The sequence below is a fragment of the Myotis yumanensis genome, unplaced genomic scaffold (genome assembly GCF_028538775.1).
Source record: "Myotis yumanensis isolate MYYU_CA2020_CCGP unplaced genomic scaffold, mMyoYum1.0.hap1 SCAF_23, whole genome shotgun sequence".
In the NCBI taxonomy this organism is placed as follows: Eukaryota; Metazoa; Chordata; class Mammalia; order Chiroptera; family Vespertilionidae; genus Myotis; species Myotis yumanensis.
In genome coordinates this window covers 7,087,410-7,109,273 of record NW_027223774.1, presented here as the reverse complement: position 1 = coordinate 7,109,273, position 21,864 = coordinate 7,087,410, and the positions used below count along the sequence as shown (strand labels likewise).

General features: G+C 48.4%; 1 protein-coding gene across 1 annotated transcript; it reads left to right on the top strand.

Annotated features, from left to right (window-relative positions):
* Positions 1 to 400: 400 nt before the first annotated feature.
* LOC139000323 (zinc finger protein 345-like) lies at positions 401 to 21,298 on the top strand. Its single transcript, XM_070402559.1, has 4 exons — positions 401 to 457; positions 14,259 to 14,504; positions 15,369 to 15,495; positions 19,737 to 21,298. Exons 1-4 carry the CDS (start codon positions 401 to 403, stop codon positions 21,296 to 21,298), a joined length of 1,992 nt encoding a protein of 663 aa, XP_070258660.1.
* Positions 21,299 to 21,864: the final 566 nt, after the last annotated feature.

The following is a 21,864-nucleotide window of genomic DNA, read 5'->3' as shown; positions in this document are numbered from 1 at the left end:
AAAAGATGACTGTGGTTGATGATGTTTAAGGAAGTAACTTTTATTTCTGACCTAGATTGTAAGTTCTTGTGGCAGTTGCATTGTTTCTAGGCTTTGGTTATCTTTGCTTGTGTGACCGGACAGCTCCCAGGGACTTCGGGTCTGTGTGACACGCCAGACTCGAGTTGGAGGTCTCCAGCTCTGCAGGACCGAGGGCTGCTCGTTTTCATGCAGCCATGGCTAGAGAAAGAGGCTGAGAAAGGACCAGACTTCCACCTGTGCGGACGGGGCTGGTTTGACTGGGACTGGTGCGGACTCAGTGCCAAGGCCAACCACGCAAACAGCCTAATCCAGGGGACTAGTTTTGCATCAAGGACATCTTTCAATCGGCGGGATATCAACATGCAGTCAGCTGAAGAAGATGGCGACGGAGGCCAAGCAGATGTTGGAAAAGCAAGTGAAAGCTATGCTAGCGTTGGTAAACTGCCAGTGTTCTGTAAAATCTTGCGGAGCTAAAACTAAAGACTCTAAGTAAGATATCCTGAAAACGTTAACATGTTTGTAGTTTGGTTTTGCATTGGTATTGCTTTGTTATTAGCCAGAGTTTTGTTCTCTTGTTAACACTGCTGTGTCTGTAGTTTTGTTAATAACCAGAAGTTTGTTTTGATGTTTTGATTATGCTGAGTAATTTAGTTTTTTGGATAATGTAAATAGGCGTGTTTAAAAACAAAGGGGGATATATGGGACTCGGCTACAGTGTTTTGGACAGATTCAAGCCTCGGAATAATGAGCGGGCACAGGTCTCTCGTGGCCACGTGCAAGTCCCCGCTGGAGGTCAGAGCCTTCCCAGCACAATTACAGCCAACAGCTATAGTTCTAAGCTTGAACCTATGGTCCAAACATGTGACCCCACCTGCCTTTGTGATAGAATTCAGGTGCATGTAGTTGAGTAGGGTTGAAACCAACAAGAATGTTGTAAACAACTTGATCACCCCCCTACTTTGCCTCATGGCATCTGCAATAAAATAAAGACATGGCTTGTGGGCATTGACTCCTCATCAGGGAGGCAGTGTCCCACGGAGACCCAGCTTTCATTCTCTTGTCTGTCTTTTCTTAATCCTTTCATCACCCCCACTCAGGATCACCCTTGGCTGTGCTGGTGCGGCACAGAAACTTTCTACTAACTAGAGACCCCTTGGTGCAAATTATGCCTGACGTGTGATAACAGCAGGAAGGAGGGGTATGTGAGAATTTCACCTTGAAAGTAGCTTACCTTTTTCAGCAGTTTGACCAGAGGAACTGTGTGAATTAGAGGAGCCAACAATCTAGGGGTTTAATTAGCAGCTGCTTCTCATAAATTTTGGAAGGCCACAGCAAAGAAAAAGACTTTTTTCCCCCTTACAAACACTGCAACCACACTTAGAACCTAATGCTTTGTTGCCTGAGGAGTGACTACCTCTAGGAGACCAAATAAAAGGACACCAGCAATACTGGGGGCATTGTGTTCATTACGACGAAAGCAATGGGTCCTGGAGTTAATAAACCACTCATTGAATTTTCTCCTCAACCCACAGGTTCTAAGTCCCCAGTATGGACAAAAATGATGGCACATAGGCTCCCTCGCAAGCTCAGGGAGCCTGGCATGGCATGGTCAATCTTAAAAACTCAGAAGCCAAAAGTAACCATATAGGATGGTTTGAAGTTAAAACTTCCTAAGTAAATGTGAGTCTCAGGGGTAGTTATGTCCTAGCTTTGTGTGTGTGTGTGTGTGTGTGTGTGTTTTGCAATGGTCAATATTTACCTTATTGAGGCTCTCTGTTGTCTTTTCCATCTGGGATAACATACCATTGGATTGGATTTTTAGGGACATTTCTGTTTCACAGACTCCTAAGAGCACAATCTCCCAACACAGAAGACCACAGAGCCACCATTATTGCGCTTGGGTTAAATATTAACTGTTAACTGATTGATACATTTTTAAAAAGTAGTTTGTCTATTTTTTTCTTTTTATCCAATCCGAGAGATTTCCCTCCTTAGCTCTCCCACCTAATTTATCACAAGTTACTTTCATTCCCCCCCCCCCCCCCTAGAATCTAATGTATAAAAAAGGTGCAAAACTGCCATTGTCCCAAGCATTACTCAACCTGTTGTTATTTTCCTTCCTGGCAAATGTGGCCGACGTGGGTCAAATAAACTTAAAAAATTCTCCACAGGTTTGGACATTTCTTAGAACAACACCAAAAGCAATTGACTCATGTGAAGAGGAGAAGGTTACATGGAGGGGTATCAGCATTTCCAGGGACTCAACTGACGGAAGACAGATTTATAAAAAATGGAGAGCATTCCCAGAACCCAGCAAGCTAGAGCTTTCCCCTTGCTTTCCAGAACAGAAGAAAATGCTACCCACCCTCAGCCTCCGAGCCTGGGCTCCCTGCATATCCCACCCCCGCCCCCTCGCCCAAGGCTGGCTGGCATGCAAACTGGAAAGCCATGTTCTGAGGTACGCCCCTGCCATACTGAGCGTGTCCTGCCAAAATGAGGCCCAAAACCTGGGTTCCTCAGAGTTGAGTGAGCTCCACACTGAGGAGGACCTGTGCCCCGTTTCCAGGAGAGGCAGGCAGGGCAGAGGCCACCCAAGAGGGCCCAGCAAGGGCAGTAGCCTCCCAGGCAGATCCTGCCCAAGGTCCCGCCAGCCCATATGCCCCAGTCAGTGAGGGTGCGAGCAGGAGCCTCTGGGCACAGGAAGCCCAGTTTGTGTCAGTGAGGTGAGGGGGGAGTGGGCAGTGGCTTTGTCCTTCCTACACTGGTCCCTCCCTCTTGTGTCCAGAGGCAGAGCAGCTAGCGAGCTGGTGGGCGTTGTGCCAGTCCAGCCCAGGGGTGGGCGGGCTTGCAGAGCCCAGCAACCTAGGTGACTTAGTGGCTCTTGAAGGAAAGCAAAGGACAACATGGCAGAGGCTGGGGGACATGCTGAGAGCTCAGAAGAATGGCTGCCTCAGCTGCGAGCAGATGCTCAGGCCATTCCCTCCACGGCTGGCTCTGTTGCAGCTGTTCCAGGGATGACCTGAGTCAGGACCTGGCTGCACACGGAATGTTTCAACCACGGCCTGTGCCCGTTCCCACGGAAACATGGTTCCTCCTGGGCTCCTTTGCTGGGTCTGGAAAGCAGTGCTGTCCCAGCCAGCACCCAGGCGGAGGTGCCCATAGGAGGTGCGGGCAGGCAGGGCCCCCCATAGCCCCTGAGTCTCTTGCCTGGCACATCCCACTCAGGCCACCTGCTGTAGGAGGAAGGGTCCTCATGCCTACAGACTCCTCTCCAATGCCAAGGGCAGGGCTCCTGGTGGCACAGGTGGCCCCACCCAGACCCATCCTGCCCTGAGAGGAAGGAGCAGCTCCGGGAGGGACCCTCACTCCCCACACAGGCCCCTCCTGGGGCAGCCAGGCCACTTGTCTGACCCTGAGCTCTGAGAACTGGAAGTGTTTAACTTGGATCGAGGAGCCTTGAAAGCTTCATTTATTTATAGCTTCTTGTTTCAAAACAGTGTTGACAAGAAATCTTTGGTCATTCATACAAACACTGAGTTGATGGGAGACAAGTCATAATCTAATTGTTTTTGTGGAGGGCAAGAGCGAATGTTGTTGATGAAATAAACGTGAAAAGGAGAAAGAAAAATAAAGTGCTCAAAGCTCAGGTGACTTTGTTTTTATTGGGTGTGTGCAGGTTTTTTAATCCTTACCTGAGGATGTTTCTTCTTACCCCCTCCGCTACTTGCCCTCTGAGATTCTGTAGTAATTTATATGCTACCGTGTTTCTGAATGCACTCCATCAGTTTTTTGTTCATTTGACTCTATATATGAGTGAGATCAAGTGATACTTGTCTTTCTCTGACTGGCTTATTTCACTTAGCATGATGCTCTCCAGGTGCCCCCCCCCCCCCCATACTGTGTGAAAGGGTAAGAGATTCTTCATTATTACTGCTGCATGATATTCCATGGTATCAAGGTACCACAGTTTTTTATCCACTCGTCTACTGTGGGTACTTGGGCGCTTTCCAGATCTTTGTCATTGTAAATTGTGCTGCTATGAAGAGAGGGGTGGTTACTTTCTATTTGATTGTTTCAGGTTTCTTCTTCTAAAATATATTTTATTGAATTTTTACAGAGAGGAAGGAAGAGGGATAGAGAGTTAGAAACATCAATGAGAGACAAATATCAACCAGCTGCCTCCTGCACATCTCCTCCTGGGGATGTGCCCGCAACCAAGGTACATGCCCTTGACCGGAATCGAGCCTGGGATCTTTCAGTCCGCAGGCCAACGCTCTATCCACTGAGCCAAACCGGTTTTGGCTGTTTCAGGTTTCTTAGGATGTGTGATGTATTTCCACCACATCCTGCATGGTTCAGGGTTCAGGATCTGGAAGAGGGGCTGCACACTGTTGGGGACCAGGTGTAAGCTGACATGGTCCCTGCACCTGAAGGGGCTAGCAAGGCTGGGACCCTTACCCACACAGTTTTCCCAGACTTGTTTGGATGGCGATTTTCAGTAGAATGAGAGCAACCTTTGTAGAATGAGAACAGCCTTTCATGGCTTACCAGGAAGTCTGTAACTATTTACTGAGATTTGCTGTACCGAGAACTTGTCCTTCTGTTCTGTCCTCCCTTAGAGATGAAGAGGAACAAAGAATACATTCCTCTGGACAGACCCCCTGTTCAGTGTCTTGTGTATAAATAGCATTGTGTGGTTAATAGACTTGCTGCAGTTCCTCGAGAGGTGCAGTCCTTCCGATCCCGCTTTCCTGTCTTTCTTTCTTATCTCAATTCCCACCTCCCTACCTCAGCCCGGCTCAACCTGTCAGGCTGGCCCTGACAAACTGGAACCCGAGAGACCAGGGACCTGAGGGCTTGGGAAGCAGACGGTGAGGAACTCCTCCAGATAAAGAGTGCACTCGTTAAGGTAAGAGAGGAGCAGTCTTTTTGATTGTCGGGAGTAAAGCATGGGACAGTTAGAATCTAGGGAAAATGCCCTTTATGGCCAAATATTAAAGTCTATGCTCAACAGTAAAGGAGCTAAGGTTAATGACAAGCAAGTAGAAAAAGTTTTTAAATTCATTCAGGAGGTCCGCCCTTGGTTTCCTGAGGAAGGAACCGTTAACTTAGAAAGGTGGCAGAAAGTTGGAGAACAAATGCACAATCATTATAAAGCCCTTGGGCCAAGTCAGACCCCGGTTGATGCATTTTCCTTATGGAATTTGATACGGGATTGTTTAGATACCAGGCATGACCATAATCAACCGTCTCTTAAGCCAGAAAAAAAGAGAAGCAGTGTGATAGCACAAAACAGGGCGTTGTCTGTTTACCCCCCTGTCCCTGTGCCGTCTCAAGGCCAGCTGGCTGCACAGCATCCAGCCTGCTCCAGGGAGCAAAACGGATACAAGAGTTATTCCGAGCAACCTCCGGAAGTGTCGGGCTGGACCTTGGATCCATAGGGATGAGACATTCTTTCTGCCCTGGGTGCTGCCCTTGCCTACTGAAATAAAGAAAATATTATTAGATTTAGAACCTGGGGATGAGATTGTTCCTCCCACATGGAGAAGAAATGGCGATTTCCTTGCATTTCCGATACAGCTGCAGCAAATGCCACCGGATCTACAACAATATCCCCAATATCCAAATGGTTACTGCAGAAAAAAAGAGTCCGTTGGCAGGGAGAGAGAGTTCTTTCTTAATTTTTACTTATCTAAACTATGCTGGACTCAAGGCCACAAGCTGCTACTAAGCACAACAAATTTTTCTCTGTCCTGTTTTCTTCTCTTTAACCCTTCCAATAGTAAATTAGACTAATACAATATAGTTAAAATTACATAAGGAAGGCAACACCTGCTCTTATTAATCTAAAGAAATGCTAAATATTTAACTTGCTAGCTAAGAGTTTAAAGTTCTAGTTAAATTAAATTGGGAAAAATTATAATTATAGTAACTAAATGCCTAAAGTGTAGAAATTTATTTTGAGGAAAATCTTGTGCTTTCTCTGAAAAATTTGGAATTCAAAATATGTTACTCATTGGTCTAATTAAAAAAGAATAAATTCTATAATCCCAACCGAAGTTTCTATATACAAAGATCAGTTTTAATTTAATTGCTACCTCTTAATAATTATAAAAAGTATATAATCTTGAAATCATATATACACATATATATTTGATAGTCTTTCAAGTTAAAGTTCAAAACTATAACCAAGGAATAACTTTGAGACATTTCTTTTTTTTTTAAATATATTTTATTGATTTTTTACAGAGAGGAGGGGAGAGAGATAGAAAGTTAGAAACATCGGGGGAGAACCAAGATGGCGGCGTAGGGAGCGGACCTGTGTGTGCTGCTCTCTCGCAGCATCATTGAAACTATCAACTATGAAGTAAACAACCGCCACTCAGAACCATGGGGAAGTTGGCCCAGTGGGAGATCTACAACTGGAGGAAAAGAAAGAAGCGCAGTGAGACTGAGTGGGAGCTACGGAGGCACCAAAACCAGAGGTACGCAGTCACACGCCACGCGGGCTGCAAATGGATTCTCGGTTTTTTACGAACCCTCGAATCCTCTGGGCTTGCTCGGGGCGGGTCTCTGAGGCCCCAGATCCCACAGGGAGAGGCGGCCACGGCCTTGCAGTGGTCGGAGAGCGAGGGAAGCTCTGATACGCGGCTGCTCGCCGGCACCGAGGGACAAGAAGTCCTGGTGTCCCGGAGAGGCGAGGGGCGCGGAGACGCCGCCATCGCTATTTCCTCCATGCTGGTGACTCCCTGTGACCCCGCCCTACCCTCAGGGCTGTGCCAGAGGCACAAGAGGGAATAACTGTGCTTTTACAAACTCTCAAATCCACTGAGCTGGTTCGGGCGGGTCTCTGAGGCCCCAGGCCCCAAGGCGAGAGACGGCACGGCCTTCCAGCGGTCAGAAAGCGAGGGAGGCTCTGGCGCTCGGCTGCTCGCCGGCACTGGGGGACGCAAAGTCCTGGTGTCCTGGATAGGCAAGGGGCCACTGAGTCTCCGCCCCGGCGACTCCCTGTGATCCCGCCCTACGAAATCTACATTCCCATCTGGGCTGTGCCAGACCCACAAGTAGAAGCGCCTTCTTCTGCAAACTTTCAAATCCACTGAGCTGGTTCAGGCGGGATCATGAAGCACCAGACCCTACGGGGAGAGGCAGCACGGCCTTGCAGCCATCAGAAAGCGAGGGAGACTCTGTTGCACAGCTGCTCGCCGGCACTGGGGGACACAAAGCCCTGGCAGAGAGTCAAGGGGCCGCGGAGACTCAGCCAGTGCTATTTGCTCCGCCATGGCGACTCCCTGAGTCTCAGCCTTAATCAATTTACATCCCCATCCAAGCTGTGCCAGGTGCACAAAAAGACCCACCTGCGCTTTTGCAGCCTATCCCAACAAATTGCAGACTTCAACTGCTCGCAGCCATGAGAGACACACTCAAGAAGCAGACCCAGGAGAACCAGGATGGCGGCATAAGGAAGAGACCTGTGCGTGCTACCTCGCACAACAACATCGAAACTACCAAATATCAGACAAACACCTATCATACAGAACCATGGGAAACTTGGCCCAGTGGAAGCTCTACAACTGGAAGGAGAGAAAGAACATTGAGACTGAGTAGGATGTGACACCAAGTACAGAGCCCAACCCAACAAACTGCAGATTCCAACTCCTCGCATAGAAAGAAGCGCATAGAGACTGAGTAGGATGTGCTGAAGCACCAAGTACAGAGCCCATCCCAGCAGGCTGCAGATTTCAGCTCCTTGCATCTGGGAGGGACGCAATCGGGGGGCAGAGTCGGGTCCGGGGCCGGCCAGGGCTGGGCTTGACTCGGCCGGCACTGTGGAACTGCTGTACCAGCAAGCGCACAAACATGCCCACTGGTCCCAGTCTCTGGTGGGGCGCTGCGGGACAGCAGACAGGCAGTCTGTGCACTTGGTGGAGGGCAGGAGCGCTGCATGTGCAACCACCAGGAACGCCTGGAGATTTTGTCTAGTGGGGAGCCGCCGGCATGGGACAGAAGGCCAAACTTCCTGTTTCCCCGGTAAGGCTGGGATGGCCCCGGTGAGGTTGAAACGGTCCCGGTGTGGTAGGGACGACCCCGGTCAGGTCGAAACGGCCCCGGTGTGGTAGGGACGACCCCGGTGAGGTTGAAACGGCCCCCGTGAGGTAGGGACGACCCCGGTGAGGTTGAAACAGCCCCCGTGAGGTAGGGACGACCCCAGTCAGGTCGAAACGGCCCCGGCGTGGTAGGGACAACCCCGGTGAGGTTGAAACGGCCCCCGTGAGGTAGGGACGACCCCAGTCAGGTCGAAACGGCCCCGGCGTGGTAGGGACGACCCCGGTGAGGTTGAAACGGCCCCCGTGAGGTAGGGACGACCCCAGTCAGGTTGAAACGGCCCCGGTGTGGTAGGGACAACCCCGGTGAGGTTGAAACAGCCCCCGTGAGGTAGGGACGACCCCAGTCAGGTCGAAACGGCCCCGGCGTGGTAGGGACAACCCCGGTCAGGTTGAAACGGCCCCCGTGAGGTAGGGACGACCCCGGTGAGGTTGAAACAGCCCCCGTGAGGTAGGGACGACCCCAGTCAGGTCGAAACGGCCCCGGCGTGGTAGGGACAACCCCGGTGAGGTTGAAACGGCCCCCGTGAGGTAGGGACGACCCCAGTCAGGTCGAAACGGCCCCGGTGTGGTAGGGACGACCCCGGTGAGGTTGAAACGGCCCCCGTGAGGTAGGGACGACCCCAGTCAGGTCGAAACGGCCCCGGCGTGGTAGGGACAACCCCAGTCAGGTTGAAACGGCCCCCGTGAGGTAGGGACGACCCCAGTGAGGTTGAAACAGCCCCGGCGTGGTAGGGACAACCCCGGTCAGGTTGAAACGGCCCCCGTGAGGTAGGGACGACCCCAGTCAGGTCGAAACGGCCCCGGCGTGGTAGGGACAACCCCGGTGAGGTTGAAACGGCCCCCGTGAGGTAGGGACGACCCCAGTCAGGTCGAAACGGCCCCGGCGTGGTAGGGACGACCCCGGTGAGGTTGAAACGGCCCCCGTGAGGTAGGGACGACCCCAGTCAGGTTGAAACGGCCCCGGTGTGGTAGGGACAACCCCGGTGAGGTTGAAACAGCCCCCGTGAGGTAGGGACGACCCCAGTCAGGTCGAAACGGCCCCGGCGTGGTAGGGACAACCCCGGTCAGGTTGAAACGGCCCCCGTGAGGTAGGGACGACCCCGGTGAGGTTGAAACAGCCCCCGTGAGGTAGGGACGACCCCAGTCAGGTCGAAACGGCCCCGGCGTGGTAGGGACAACCCCGGTGAGGTTGAAACGGCCCCCGTGAGGTAGGGACGACCCCAGTCAGGTCGAAACGGCCCCGGTGTGGTAGGGACGACCCCGGTGAGGTTGAAACGGCCCCCGTGAGGTAGGGACGACCCCAGTCAGGTCGAAACGGCCCCGGCGTGGTAGGGACAACCCCAGTCAGGTTGAAACGGCCCCCGTGAGGTAGGGACGACCCCAGTGAGGTTGAAACAGCCCCGGCGTGGTAGGGACAACCCCGGTGAGGTTGAAACGGCCCCCGTGAGGTAGGGACGACCCCAGTCAGGTCGAAACGGCCCCGGCGTGGTAGGGACAACCCCGGTCAGGTTGAAACGGCCCCCGTGAGGTAGGGACGACCCCGGTGAGGTTGAAACAGCCCCCGTGAGGTAGGGACGACCCCAGTCAGGTCGAAACGGCCCCGGCGTGGTAGGGACAACCCCGGTGAGGTTGAAACGGCCCCCGTGAGGTAGGGACGACCCCAGTCAGGTCGAAACGGCCCCGGCGTGGTAGGGACAACCCCGGTGAGGTTGAAACGGCCCCCGTGAGGTAGGGACGACCCCAGTCAGGTCGAAACGGCCCCGGTGTGGTAGGGACGACCCCGGTGAGGTTGAAACGGCCCCCGTGAGGTAGGGACGACCCCAGTCAGGTCGAAACGGCCCCGGCGTGGTAGGGACAACCCCAGTCAGGTTGAAACGGCCCCCGTGAGGTAGGGACGACCCCAGTGAGGTTGAAACAGCCCCCGTGAGGTAGGGACGACCCCAGTCAGGTCGAAACGGCCACGGCGTGGTAGGGACAACCCCGGTCAGGTTGAAACGGCCCCCGTGAGGTAGGGACGACCCCAGTCAGGTTGAAACGGCCCCGGTGTGGTAGGGACAACTCCAGTCAGGTTGAAACAGCCCCGGTGTGGTAGGGACAACCCCGGTGAGGTTGAAACAGCCCCCGTGAGGTAGGGACGACCCCAGTCAGGTCGAAACGGCCCCGGCGTGGTAGGGACAACCCCGGTCAGGTCGAAACGGCCCCCGTGAGGTAGGGACGACCCCGGTGAGGTTGAAACAGCCCCCGTGAGGTAGGGACGACCCCAGTCAGGTCGAAACGGCCCCGGCGTGGTAGGGACAACCCCGGTGAGGTTGAAACGGCCCCCGTGAGGTAGGGACGACCCCAGTCAGGTCGAAACGGCCCCGGCGTGGTAGGGACAACCCCGGTGAGGTTGAAACGGCCCCCGTGAGGTAGGGACGACCCCGGTGAGGTTGAAACGGCCCTGGTGAGGCTCAGACGGCCCTGGTGAGGTTGAGACTGCTCCAGTGAGGCTGGGACAAATAAAGGGGACCAGTATGGACTGATGAACAGGTGTAGATACAGAAGCAGAGCAACATTGAACAGAATGTTAAACTACAATGGGGAGCCTGGGGAGGGTTGCGGGGGGGGGATTAAGAGACCAACTGAAGGACCTATATGCATGCATATAAGATTAACCAATGGACACAAGACACGGGACGGGGGGGGGCGGGGGGTAGGGGCCGAGGGAATGTCATGGGGGGGAAAAAGGAGACATATGTAACACTCTTTGTAATACTTTAAGAAATAAAAATTATTATAAAAAAAAAAAAAAAAAAAAAAAAAAAAAAAGAAAGTTAGAAACATCGATGAGAGAGAAACATCGATCAGCTGCCTCCTGCACATCTCCCACTGGGGATGTGCCCGCAACCGAGGTACATGCCCTTGACCGGAATTGAACCTGGGACCCTTCAGTCCGCAGGCCGACGCTCTATCCACTGAGCCAAACCGGTTTCGGCTAACTTTGAGACATTTCATGGGCCCTGAACTGTTTTCAAAAGTTTATTCTCTCTTCTTAAAGGATTTTTAAATAAAGCCAATTTAATATACTTGAAATCACACGGAAAGCTTTATCAAATAAAAATTAATAAATATATATTTTTGCCGAACCGGTTTGGCTCAGTGGATAGAGCATCGGCCTGCAGACTCAAGGGTCCCGGGTTCGATTCTGGTCAAGGGCATGTACCCTGGTTGCGGGCACGTCCCCAGTGGGGGGCGTGCAGGAGGCAGCTGATCAATCTCTCTCATCAATGTTTCTAACTCTCTATTCCTCTCCCTTCTTCTCTGTAAAAAATCAATAAAATATATTTAAAAATATATATATATATTTTTTAAGTTTTTGCCTCTAAGAAAGGGCAAAACAAGTTATTTTGTTTAATATTTCTTAAAATACAGAAGTAGAATTTTAAGATATAATTTAAAATAACAAAAGCTCCTCACCACTGCATTTTAAATTAGGCTGAAAATGGGCAGCGTTTCCACCTCGTAAATCAGACATAAAACTTATCTAAATTTACTAACTTTATTAATAAAAGTACCTACCATAAAAAGCCAGTATCTTTGTAAGCAATTGAATCCTAGTAAAGTAAATTCTTCTAAAAAAATTACTGAAGACTTCCCATGATCCCTCTATAGATGTAAATAAGCTGAAAGGAAATACTATTTAAAAATATTATCTTAAATTTAGTAAAAAGGAGAAATTTTAAAATTTTGAAGTATCTTCCACTAATATTTATAGAATAATCTAATAATTTGCTGTTAACAATACCAATCTGAAAAGAAGTACAATCATCATAAATATTTAATGACTTTGACTTAAAATACATGGCCTTGCTGCACTATCAATCAACATCCAGGAAGTAACCTGTAGGTTACTTAGTGTAAAAGAAAAAGATTTTTTTTTTAAAATTGAAGTTCTCCAAGTATAACCCAGCAGGAGGAGAACAAGCCAGACAACAAACAGCCCGGAGACCACCTGAGGCATGGTAAAGAAGATGCCTGATGCCTGAGAACGTCTTTCTTGCCATGCTAGCAGTAATCATCTGTACGGTAATATTACCTAGGGCAAAAATAGAAATATTTCAGACTTATGTTTCTGACCCTTCATAGATAAGAACCCTTACGTAGGCTGACCCCCCACCTAATATAGTATCCAGTAGGAACATGGGTAAGGCAAGGAAGTAGAGGATTGTCACTACTTGCTCCTGGGAGTGGTGCAGAAAATGTAACTAAGAGCTAGTCTATACAAAAAGAAATTGACAGCCAGTTTAAAATTGAATTGTCGTGGCCTAGAGCAAAGAATATCCTGACATGAAATTATTCTACAATGTCATTAATAATTTTTGATATTTTACAACAGCATATTGTACATTTATCCCAAACAAACTTACAAACTAATTCTTTGAATGTCTGGCAGCAATTTAATAAGGACATGAAAGGATTTAATCCCTTCCACTGTGTGGAAGGCCCCCTAGGAAGGCACTTAAGCATTCTATATTGACCTCTCTTGCCCTTTTGATAAGGGGTCCCTCTTCCAATTGCCCACAGCTGTTGCCTGAGCTCTCTGTTCATGATGAGGTTGAAGCCTCCTGGTGGCTGGTACCATGGATCTGTCTCTTGACCAATGGCGTGAGCTGGGCCCTCTCTGGAGAAGAAGCCTGGATTCCCCAAGATATGTGATCAAGGCCGGGGCTATTCATGTTCTTTGTGAATGGTGACGCTGAGAGGAGCTCCGCGTGCAGGATACAGTTTAGAGAAGCAGAGGGCTACCACTCGATCAGGCGAGTAGCAAAGCCCCCAAGGCTCTCATGGCTTTTATTAAGGGAATACAGCAAATAACAATGGAGTACAGCAAGTGGCAATGATTAACAAGCATGCTTGTGAGATCATCTGAGCTAAGTTATACATTAAACTATTAGTTTCCTATGTTATACAGAGACCCTTTCCACCTGCAGCAGTGCACCCTCCGTTGTACTTTCCGTGCCCTCATGGACTATTTCACTTCAAGGAAAGTTCTGCCTCTGAACAAAAAGTCTTGCTTGCAAGACTTTGTTCTGACGTGGCCTGTTTGCAGGCTCCCGTCCTTTCTCGGCAGAACGTCCTCTTCTAGTTAACTTCATTCCGCTTGACCAGCTACAGGGGCCCCGCCAGCAGGCAAGGGGATCCCAAGGCAGGGCTCAAGGGTCACCAGCCTTCTGGGCTCCTTGTCCACACCTCTCTGCTAGTGAAGACAACAGGAGGTTTCCCACAGGATATATTCCTAAAAGTGGAATCACTGGATCTAATGGCGGTTCCACATTAAATTTTTTTGCAAAACTCCATACTGATTGCCATAATGGCTGCACCAGTTTGCATTCCCCCCAGCAGTGTACTAGGGTACCTTTTTTTTCTACATCCTCACCAGCACTTTCCATTTGTTGACTTGTTGATGGCCGCCATTTTGACAGTTGTAAGGTGATACCTAATTGTTGTTTGAATGTTCGTGTCTCCGATGATCAGTAACTTTGAGCATTTTTTCACCTGTCTCTTGGCCATCCTATCCCCACTGCAGCAAAGGCAGAGCTGCACTTGGGTTGGCATCAGAAACAGATGCCTTTAAAGTATGTGTGTCTGTTTTGTGCCATTAACTTTGTACAATCCATTCAATGGAGGCAGGTTACAGCGAGTTAGAGACTTGAGCAACCTCTGCAAGTTACAGTGGACCTGACGGAGACACGTGCAAAATGTCCTGAATGAAGAAGCAATGCCTGCCATTCAGACTGAGCGGGTCCTGAAGAAAGATATGCAAAACCAGCCCCTAAAGAAGCCAGTCATGTGCACCAGAAACAAACTTGCTCCGGAAATCGCTTCCCCTGACGGCGCTCGGGGACGCTCAGTGTATTCTTAATGTGTTCTTGGGCTCTGTGCCCCTTAATCCAGTCCTGGATGCAACTGAGAATGTAGAGGATCCAGACCTTGGAGCGGAGAAACTACATTACCCAGAAGTCTATGCAGGAAATACCTCCAGGCTGAACCAATGGAGGCTCAGAAAAGGCATTTACCTTTGGCCTCTTCACTAGGGCCGGTTTGGCATTCCTTGTGGCGGGGTTTTGCCTTCTCAGGTTTTTGTCTCAGGCGGTGAGGTTTTCCAAGTCCACAGTCCCGTGGAGAAGGCCGGAGAGCGGTGTTCCCCGCCTCACAGCCAATGGTGGAGCCTCCAGTGGAGCTCACAGCTCCCACGTGGGATTGAAGCTCGGAGTCGCCACAGGAACCCACGCCAGGCCCGGGACAGGGACCGCCATTCCTGCAGCGGCTTCTGCTCCCGCCCGGCTCAGCCCACAGAGGGCAATGGCGGCGCCCCCGCTGAGGAGACGGGCTGAGGTGAGTTAGTGTCCCCCAGGCCCTCACCGCCTCCTCACACAGACACCACAGCCTGGGGAGGGCGCCTGTCCCGTCCTGCAGCTCAGTCCCGCGTGGAGGACCGTGAGGAAGGCGGAGGGGAGAGAGGAGTGTTGTGGCTTCTGAGGACACAGCAAGTGCAGGGCAGAAAGGACGGGGGTGACTTGCATCTGAAGGTCCCTGAGGATGTGGGCTGAGTATTGACGGAAAGAGCAGAGGCTGCAGGGAGGACGGCACAGACTCATTCGGGGCTTTCCCGGTGTGGGTCCGTCAGGGGCCTGGGGTGGTCCTGGATCCGGCTGGACTACAAGCTCTCTACACGCCATATGCCAAGTTCATGGGTGAGTCCAGCGAGATCCAGTGGCATTGGAGCAGGAAGGGGGCAGAGCTGAGGGAGTGAACCTGGGGTCTGAACATCTGAATGGGATAAACGTTACCCAGTGGTGAGCACATCTGGAGGAAGTGTGAGCTGATGGTCTCCAGGATCTGCTGTGTGGACTTAAAGGTGAAGCATAAACCCAGGCTTTGCTTTGTCTTGGAGGCAGGATCTAGGAGACTGCAGTTGTTTTCCTGGTGGCGGGAAAGCTGGGGCCCTGCAGGCATCGCCCAGACCTTAAATGGCATTGCCCTCTACCTTCCCTTCCCACGCAATCCTTGTGCTCACCTGAGGGCAATGCAGTGAGTAATGGGACTGTGATGACAGAGCAGCCTGCACTGGCATTAGGGCCTGGTGTCCACAGTTCCCAGGGGCCCTGGAGGAGGATGAGGCTGGGGAAGATGTGTAAGGACTAGAATTATTGGTTCTCAGAGAGACAGATCTGGTTTCAATTTTCTCAATTCTGACAGGTTGGGGTCACCTTTGAGGACATTGCCCTGTACTTCTCCAGGGAGGAATGGAGTCTCCTTGATGAGGGTCAGAGACAGCTGTACCTGAATGTGATGCTGGAGAACTTTCAACTTCTGTCCTCCCTGGGTAAGACCCTCACTGTCACCAGTGACCTTGACTTGGCCAATCGGTTCCAGCAGTACATCAGAAATATCATACACCATGACCAATAGGATTTATGCCAGGGATGCAAGGATGGTACAATATCTGCAAATCGATAAACGTGATACATGACATAAACAAACTGAGAGATGAAAACCACATAGTCATATCAGCTGATGCGGAAAAAGCATTTGACAAAATCCAACACCCATTTTTGATAAAAACTCTTAGCAAGGTGGGAATAGAAGGATTACACCTCAACATAATAAAAGCCATATATGACAAAGCCACAGCCAACATCATACTCAATGGGCAAAAACTAAAACCATTTCCCTTAAGTACATGAACAAGACAGGGATGCCCACTCTCACCATTCCTGTTCGACATAGTACTCGAAGTTTTAGCCATTGCGATTAGACAAGAAGAAGAAATAAAAGGCCTCCAAATTGGAAAAGAAGAAATAAAACTGTCCTTATGTGCAGATGACATGATATTGCACATGATAAAATAACCCTAAAGACTCCATAAAAAAACATTAGATATAATAAATGAATTGCTCAATGTAGCAGGATGCAAAATTAATGCCAAGAAATCTGGCATTTCTATATACCAATAGTGAACTTACAGAAAGAGAGACTAAAAAAGCAATCCCATTTACAATCACACCAAAAAAATTGAAATTCTTATTTATATATTTGTTAATGCTTTCAGATAGAGAGGAAGGTAGATGGAGAGAGAGAGAGAGAGAGAGAGAGAGAGAGAGAGAGAAACATCAGAGTGAGGGAGAAACAGCAATTGGCTGCCTTCTGTACACAAGCTAACTGGAAATGGAACCCACATACTGATATGTGCCTTGACTGGGAATTGAATCCTTGACCATTTAGTACTCAGGACGATGCTCCAACAAATTGAGCCAAACTGGCCAAGGCATTCTGTGGTTTTTAAACACACAAATTTGCAGGTTTTGTTGTAGAACAGGCCACTAGGATCAATGACAGCAGAAGCACAGTGGCTGCTAGAGGTAACTCTGACCCTTGTTTTTGACTGTAGGTATCTTCAAATATAGTTTTTCACCCAGTCTTTCCAGTCATCCTTTCTGTACAGTTCTCCTCTATGTATGTCTGTAATACTGTTTGTCTTCATGGTACTCTTACTCCCATTTCCTATGGGGTTTTTCTTCATGGAAAGCTGTCTTCTGGCACTGGGAAGGGGGAAGAAGCTCATCTCTCTGAGCCTGCCACTTAGTGATGTCACTCACATAGGTCTTTTGACTGTGACGTCATTTGTCCTTTGTTGATGACAGTGTTGACCCTCCAACTTTTCTTTTTTTTTGACGATTTGTATCATTTATCTCATGCAATGGCTCAAATGGGATTAAAGGGGAAGAATCATTTGTACATCACAGAAGAAAGAAGACTTTATGAATAACACAGTGGAACTCCCGGCAATCATTCTTTGGGGAATGGTCATTGGGGAGGAATTCAGGACAGGCCTTTGTTGAATTCATACCTAGAAAGCCAGTGTTTTGTTACAGTTGCCCAGTCCTCACCCGATTATGCTTGTTTGTTCTTATTGTTGACACTTTGCCAACTACTCAGTTCTAATTTTGATAATTTCTGCTTAGATTCCCAGCTCATGGATAACCTTAACCTCCTTGGACTTTGCACCTCTCCCCCTTTCACAGGTCTCTCTTTACTGCAAGCTAACATTGGTCCATGCCTGCAGCACCTTGGAGAGCACAGTTGTTATTATATTGAAGTTCTATATCCTGTGATCTAATATACTTAATTTTTATGGCTTTGAGCAGCTTTAAATTATTCCACACAGACTCACATGGTCAGAGCGTAAGGGCCCAGAGCAATGGTTCTCAACCTTGGCTGTACTTTAGAATCACCTGGGAATCTTTTTAAAATCCTGATTTCTGTGCCTCATCCTCCGGAAATTCTCATTCTTTGGTATGGGGTGGGGCCACAACATTAGTAACAAAGAAATAGAATATCTGGAGGATGAGGCCCAGTATTAAGGATTTTAAAACCATTCTCAGGCGATTCTAATGTGCAGCCAAGGTTGAGAACCACTGTCCTAGAGGAAGCTGTTTGTGCAAGAACAATGAGTAGAGGCATCCTCTCTTCTTTGGATGTACTCCTGTGCTTCTGTCCTTCTCTTTTTTTTTTTTTTTTTTTAAATTAAATCTTTATTGTTCAGATTATTACATTTGTTCCTCTTTTTTCCCCCCATAACTCCCCTCCTTCCAGCTCCCACCCCACCCTCCACCCTCACTCTCCACCCACTGTGTTCATCCATAGGTGCATGATTTTTGTCCAGTCACTTCCCGCATCTCCCACACCCCTTTTTCCCCCAAGAATAGTCAGTCTATTCCCTTTCTATGTCCCTGATTCTATTATAATCACCAGTTCATTCTGTACATCAGGTTATTTATTCACTTGGTTCTTAGATTCATTTGTTGATAGATGCATGTTTGTCGTTCATAATTTGTATCTTTACCTTTTTCTTCTTCTTTCTCTTCTTAAAGGATACCTTTCAGCATTTCATATAATACTGGTTTGGCGGTGATGAACTCCTTTAGCTTTTCCTTATCTGTGAAGCTCTTTATCTGACCTTCAATTCTGAATGATAGCTTTGCTGGATAAAGTAATCTTGGTTGTAGGTTCTTGGTATTCAGCACTTTGAATATTTCTTGCCATTCCCTTCTGGCCTGCAAAGTTTCTGTTGAGAAATCAGCTGACAGTCGTATGGGTATTCCCTTGTAGGTAATTGAGCCTCTTTCTCTTGCTGCTTTTAAGATTTTCTCTTTGTCTTTTGCTCTTGGCATTTTAATGATGATGTGTCTTGGTGTGGTCCTCTTTGGATTCCTTTTGTTTGGGGTTCTCTGCGCTTCTTGGACCTGTAAGTCCATTTCTTTCACCAGGTGGGGGAAGTTTTCTGCCATTATTTCTTGAAATAGGTTTTCAATATCTTGCTGTCTCTCATCTTCTGGCACTCCAATGACTCTGACATTAGACCGCTTAAAGCTGTCCCAGAGGCTCCTTACACTATCTTCACACTTTTGGATTCTTTTTTCATTTTGCTTTTCCAATTGGGTGTTTTTTGTCGAATCTTTGGTTTGAATATTGTACTCCTCTGGTCTGCTATTGGGTATAATATTCTTTATTTCAGTCCGTGTATGCTTACTTTCTAATTTCTTTATCGTAGCATCGAGGGTCTCATTAGTTTTCGTGAGGCTCTGCACAAATTTATGGCAAGCCCTCAAAATTGCGATTCTTAGCTCCATATCCTCCATTTCTGTCATGTTTTTTTGTCTCCTCATCTTTTATGCTTTCTTGGTGCACCCCCTTGTGGTCTCTGTGCGCAGTCTTGTTCTAGCCAAGCCTTAATTGTTGTAGTTAACACTAGAGGGATTTGACCCCCAGGCCGACTGGCTATAGGAATCAGCTGTGTGGAAAACGTCTGCCTTCTGGGGAGGCGCTAATCCAGCCTTTGCCTGAGGCGATCGGCAAATGGCTGTGCGCAGGCTTTGGGCGGGGCGGGATCAACAGGGCGGGCGGAGGGAGCAGTTATGGCCACGCTCAGTCCCGTTCCCCGAGGCTCTGCTTCTCAGAACCCCGGCAGCCGCTGCAAACCTCGGAGAGAAAGCTGCCCTCAGGTTCCAACTGATGCCAGATAATCCCGCTTCTCCCGTTTGAGTCTGGGTCCCTAGAGACTCGCCCGGATCTGGAGCCCAGAGTCTGAGACTCACTCCCGACAGAAAACGACAACCGCGCTCTCAGCCACCAGCCCGCTTTGCGCGCACACCTCTGTACCTTTGTATTTTCCACACTGCGCCGCCTCTGAGCCTCGTTTTGCTGTTCTCTTTCCTTCTAGTTGTAGAGTCTCTCTTCAGCCAGCCTTCCTGTGGTTCTGGGTGATGTCCGTTCAGTCTTTTAGTTGTATTTTTGAAATGGTTGTTTGCGGCAGCGGTCTCCGGTGTTTACCTACGCCGCCATCTTGGTCTCTCCTCTTCTGTCCTTCTCTTGATGGGATTTCCATCATCGACTAACTTTCGCGGCCACATTACTTACCACAGCAGTTTCTTCAGTGTCTAACTCACTCATCTTGAAAGTCTTTCTGTGGAATCATGCCTACTCATGACAGATAAACAATCGTGGTGAAGATATTTTGTTTTCATTAGATCAACATATACCTCACCAGCATTTCCTTTTATACAGGTTGCTGCTGTGGAGCAGAGAATGTGGAGGTACCTATGGAACAGAAGATTTCTGTCGGAATGTCACAAGCAAGGAATCCCAAGGTAGCCTTGTCTTCCCAGAAGAACCACCCCTGTGAGAGTTGTGAAATAGTCTTGGGAAATATTTTCCATGTGATAGAGTTGCAGGGAACACAACATGGACAGATACTGTTGAGGTGTGGGGCATGTGCAAGACGGTTTTACTTCAGTGTAAAATTTCACCAGCAGCATGTGAGAGAGAAGACTTTCATTAGAGGTGTGGACAGGATCTCACTTGCAAACAGCTGCAATTTCAGTGTGTTCCAGAATCCTTTCAGTTGCGGGGAGGTTGGGCAGGGTGTCCTTACCGAATCAGGACATCTCCACCTAAATGTTCCTCAGACCAAAAACAGTCCAAGGAGCACTGGTCTCCAATATCATCAGGGAGTTCACACAGGGGAAAATCCTTATAAATGCAGTGAATGTGGAAAATCTTTTACCAGTTACTCTGGTCTCCAACATCATCACAGAGTTCACACAGGAGAAAAGCCTTTTCAATGCAGTGAATGTGGAAAATCTTTTACCTGGAACAGTTATCTTCATCGTCATCAGATATTTCATACAGGAGAAAAGCCTCATAAATGCAGTGAATGTGGAAAGTCTTTTACCAGTCACCCTGGTCTCCAACATCATCACAGAGTTCACACAGGAGAAAAACCTTTTCAGTGCAGTGAATGTGGAAAATCTTTTACCTGGAACAGTGATCTTCGTCGTCATCAGATAGTTCATGCAGGAGAAAAGCCTCATAAATGCAGTGAATGTGTAAAGTGTTTTACGAGTCAGTCTGGTCTCCAATATCATGAGAGAGTTCACACAGGAGAAAAACCTTTTCAATGCAGTGAATGTGGAAAATCTTTTACCTGGAACAGTGATCTTCGTCGTCATCAGATAGTTCATGCAGGAGAAAAGCCTCATAAATGCAGTGAATGTGGAAAGTGTTTTACCAGTCAGTCTGGTCTCCAATATCATGAGAGAGTTCACACAGGAGAAAAGCCTTTTCAATGCAGTGAATGTGGGAAATCTTTTACCGGGAACAGTGGTTTTCGTCGTCATCAGATGGTTCATACAGGAGAGAAGCCTTATAAATGCAGTGAATGTGGAAAGTCTTTTTCCCGTCGCCTTGGTCTCCAATATCATCAGAGAGTTCACACAGGAGAAAAACCTTGTAAATGCAGTAAATGTGGGAAATCTTTTACCACTAACAATCTCCTTCATAGTCACCAGAGAGTTCATACAGGAGAAAAGCCTTATAAATGCAGTGAATGTGGAAAGTCTTTTTCCCGTCGCTCTGGACTCCAATATCATCAGAGAGTTCACACAGGAGAAAAGCCTTTTCAATGCAGTGAATGTGGGAAATCTTTTACCGGGAACAGTGATCTTCGCCGTCATCAGATAGTTCATACAGGAGGAAAGCCTTATAAATGCAGTGAATGTGGAAAGTCTTTTTCCCGTCGCCCTGGTCTCCAATATCATCAGAGTTCACACAGGAGAAAAACCTTATAAATGCAGTGAATGTGGGAAATCTTTTAAAAGTAGGAAAGGTCTTCAATATCACAGAGCTCACACTGGAGAAAGCCATTATGAGTGCAATTAATGTAAAATATCTCTCAGTCTAATTTGTAAATTACCTTTACAGAACAGAGTCTGGATGTGATAAGGTTTTTAGATGTGTAGGAAATGTAGTTTGTTACTTAGGACTTAACACTTGGGTTGCGGGAAACGAGTTAAGTCGGCTCGCGTGAATTGTGCGTACTCCGCGGGAGCCGTCTTAACTCGGTTCATATAGATTTGTGGTGGAGTGCGGGAAACGTGTAAACTCGGGCCGATTGTAACTGCGTATTACCAAATATTTGTTTGTTTGCCGTTCACAAAGATACCTACCTGCGTATGCGAACCGTTTCATACCCATTGGGGTAATAGGTATCATAAAAATGCCTTGTAAGTAGAGAACACTTTATGGCGCTGGTCGAGTACAATACCGGTAGGGTACCAATGTATTGTTTTCTCATTTTATAACCGATATCCCTGGATATCTCACCATGCAAAGAGAATAGTTATTGAGAAATACT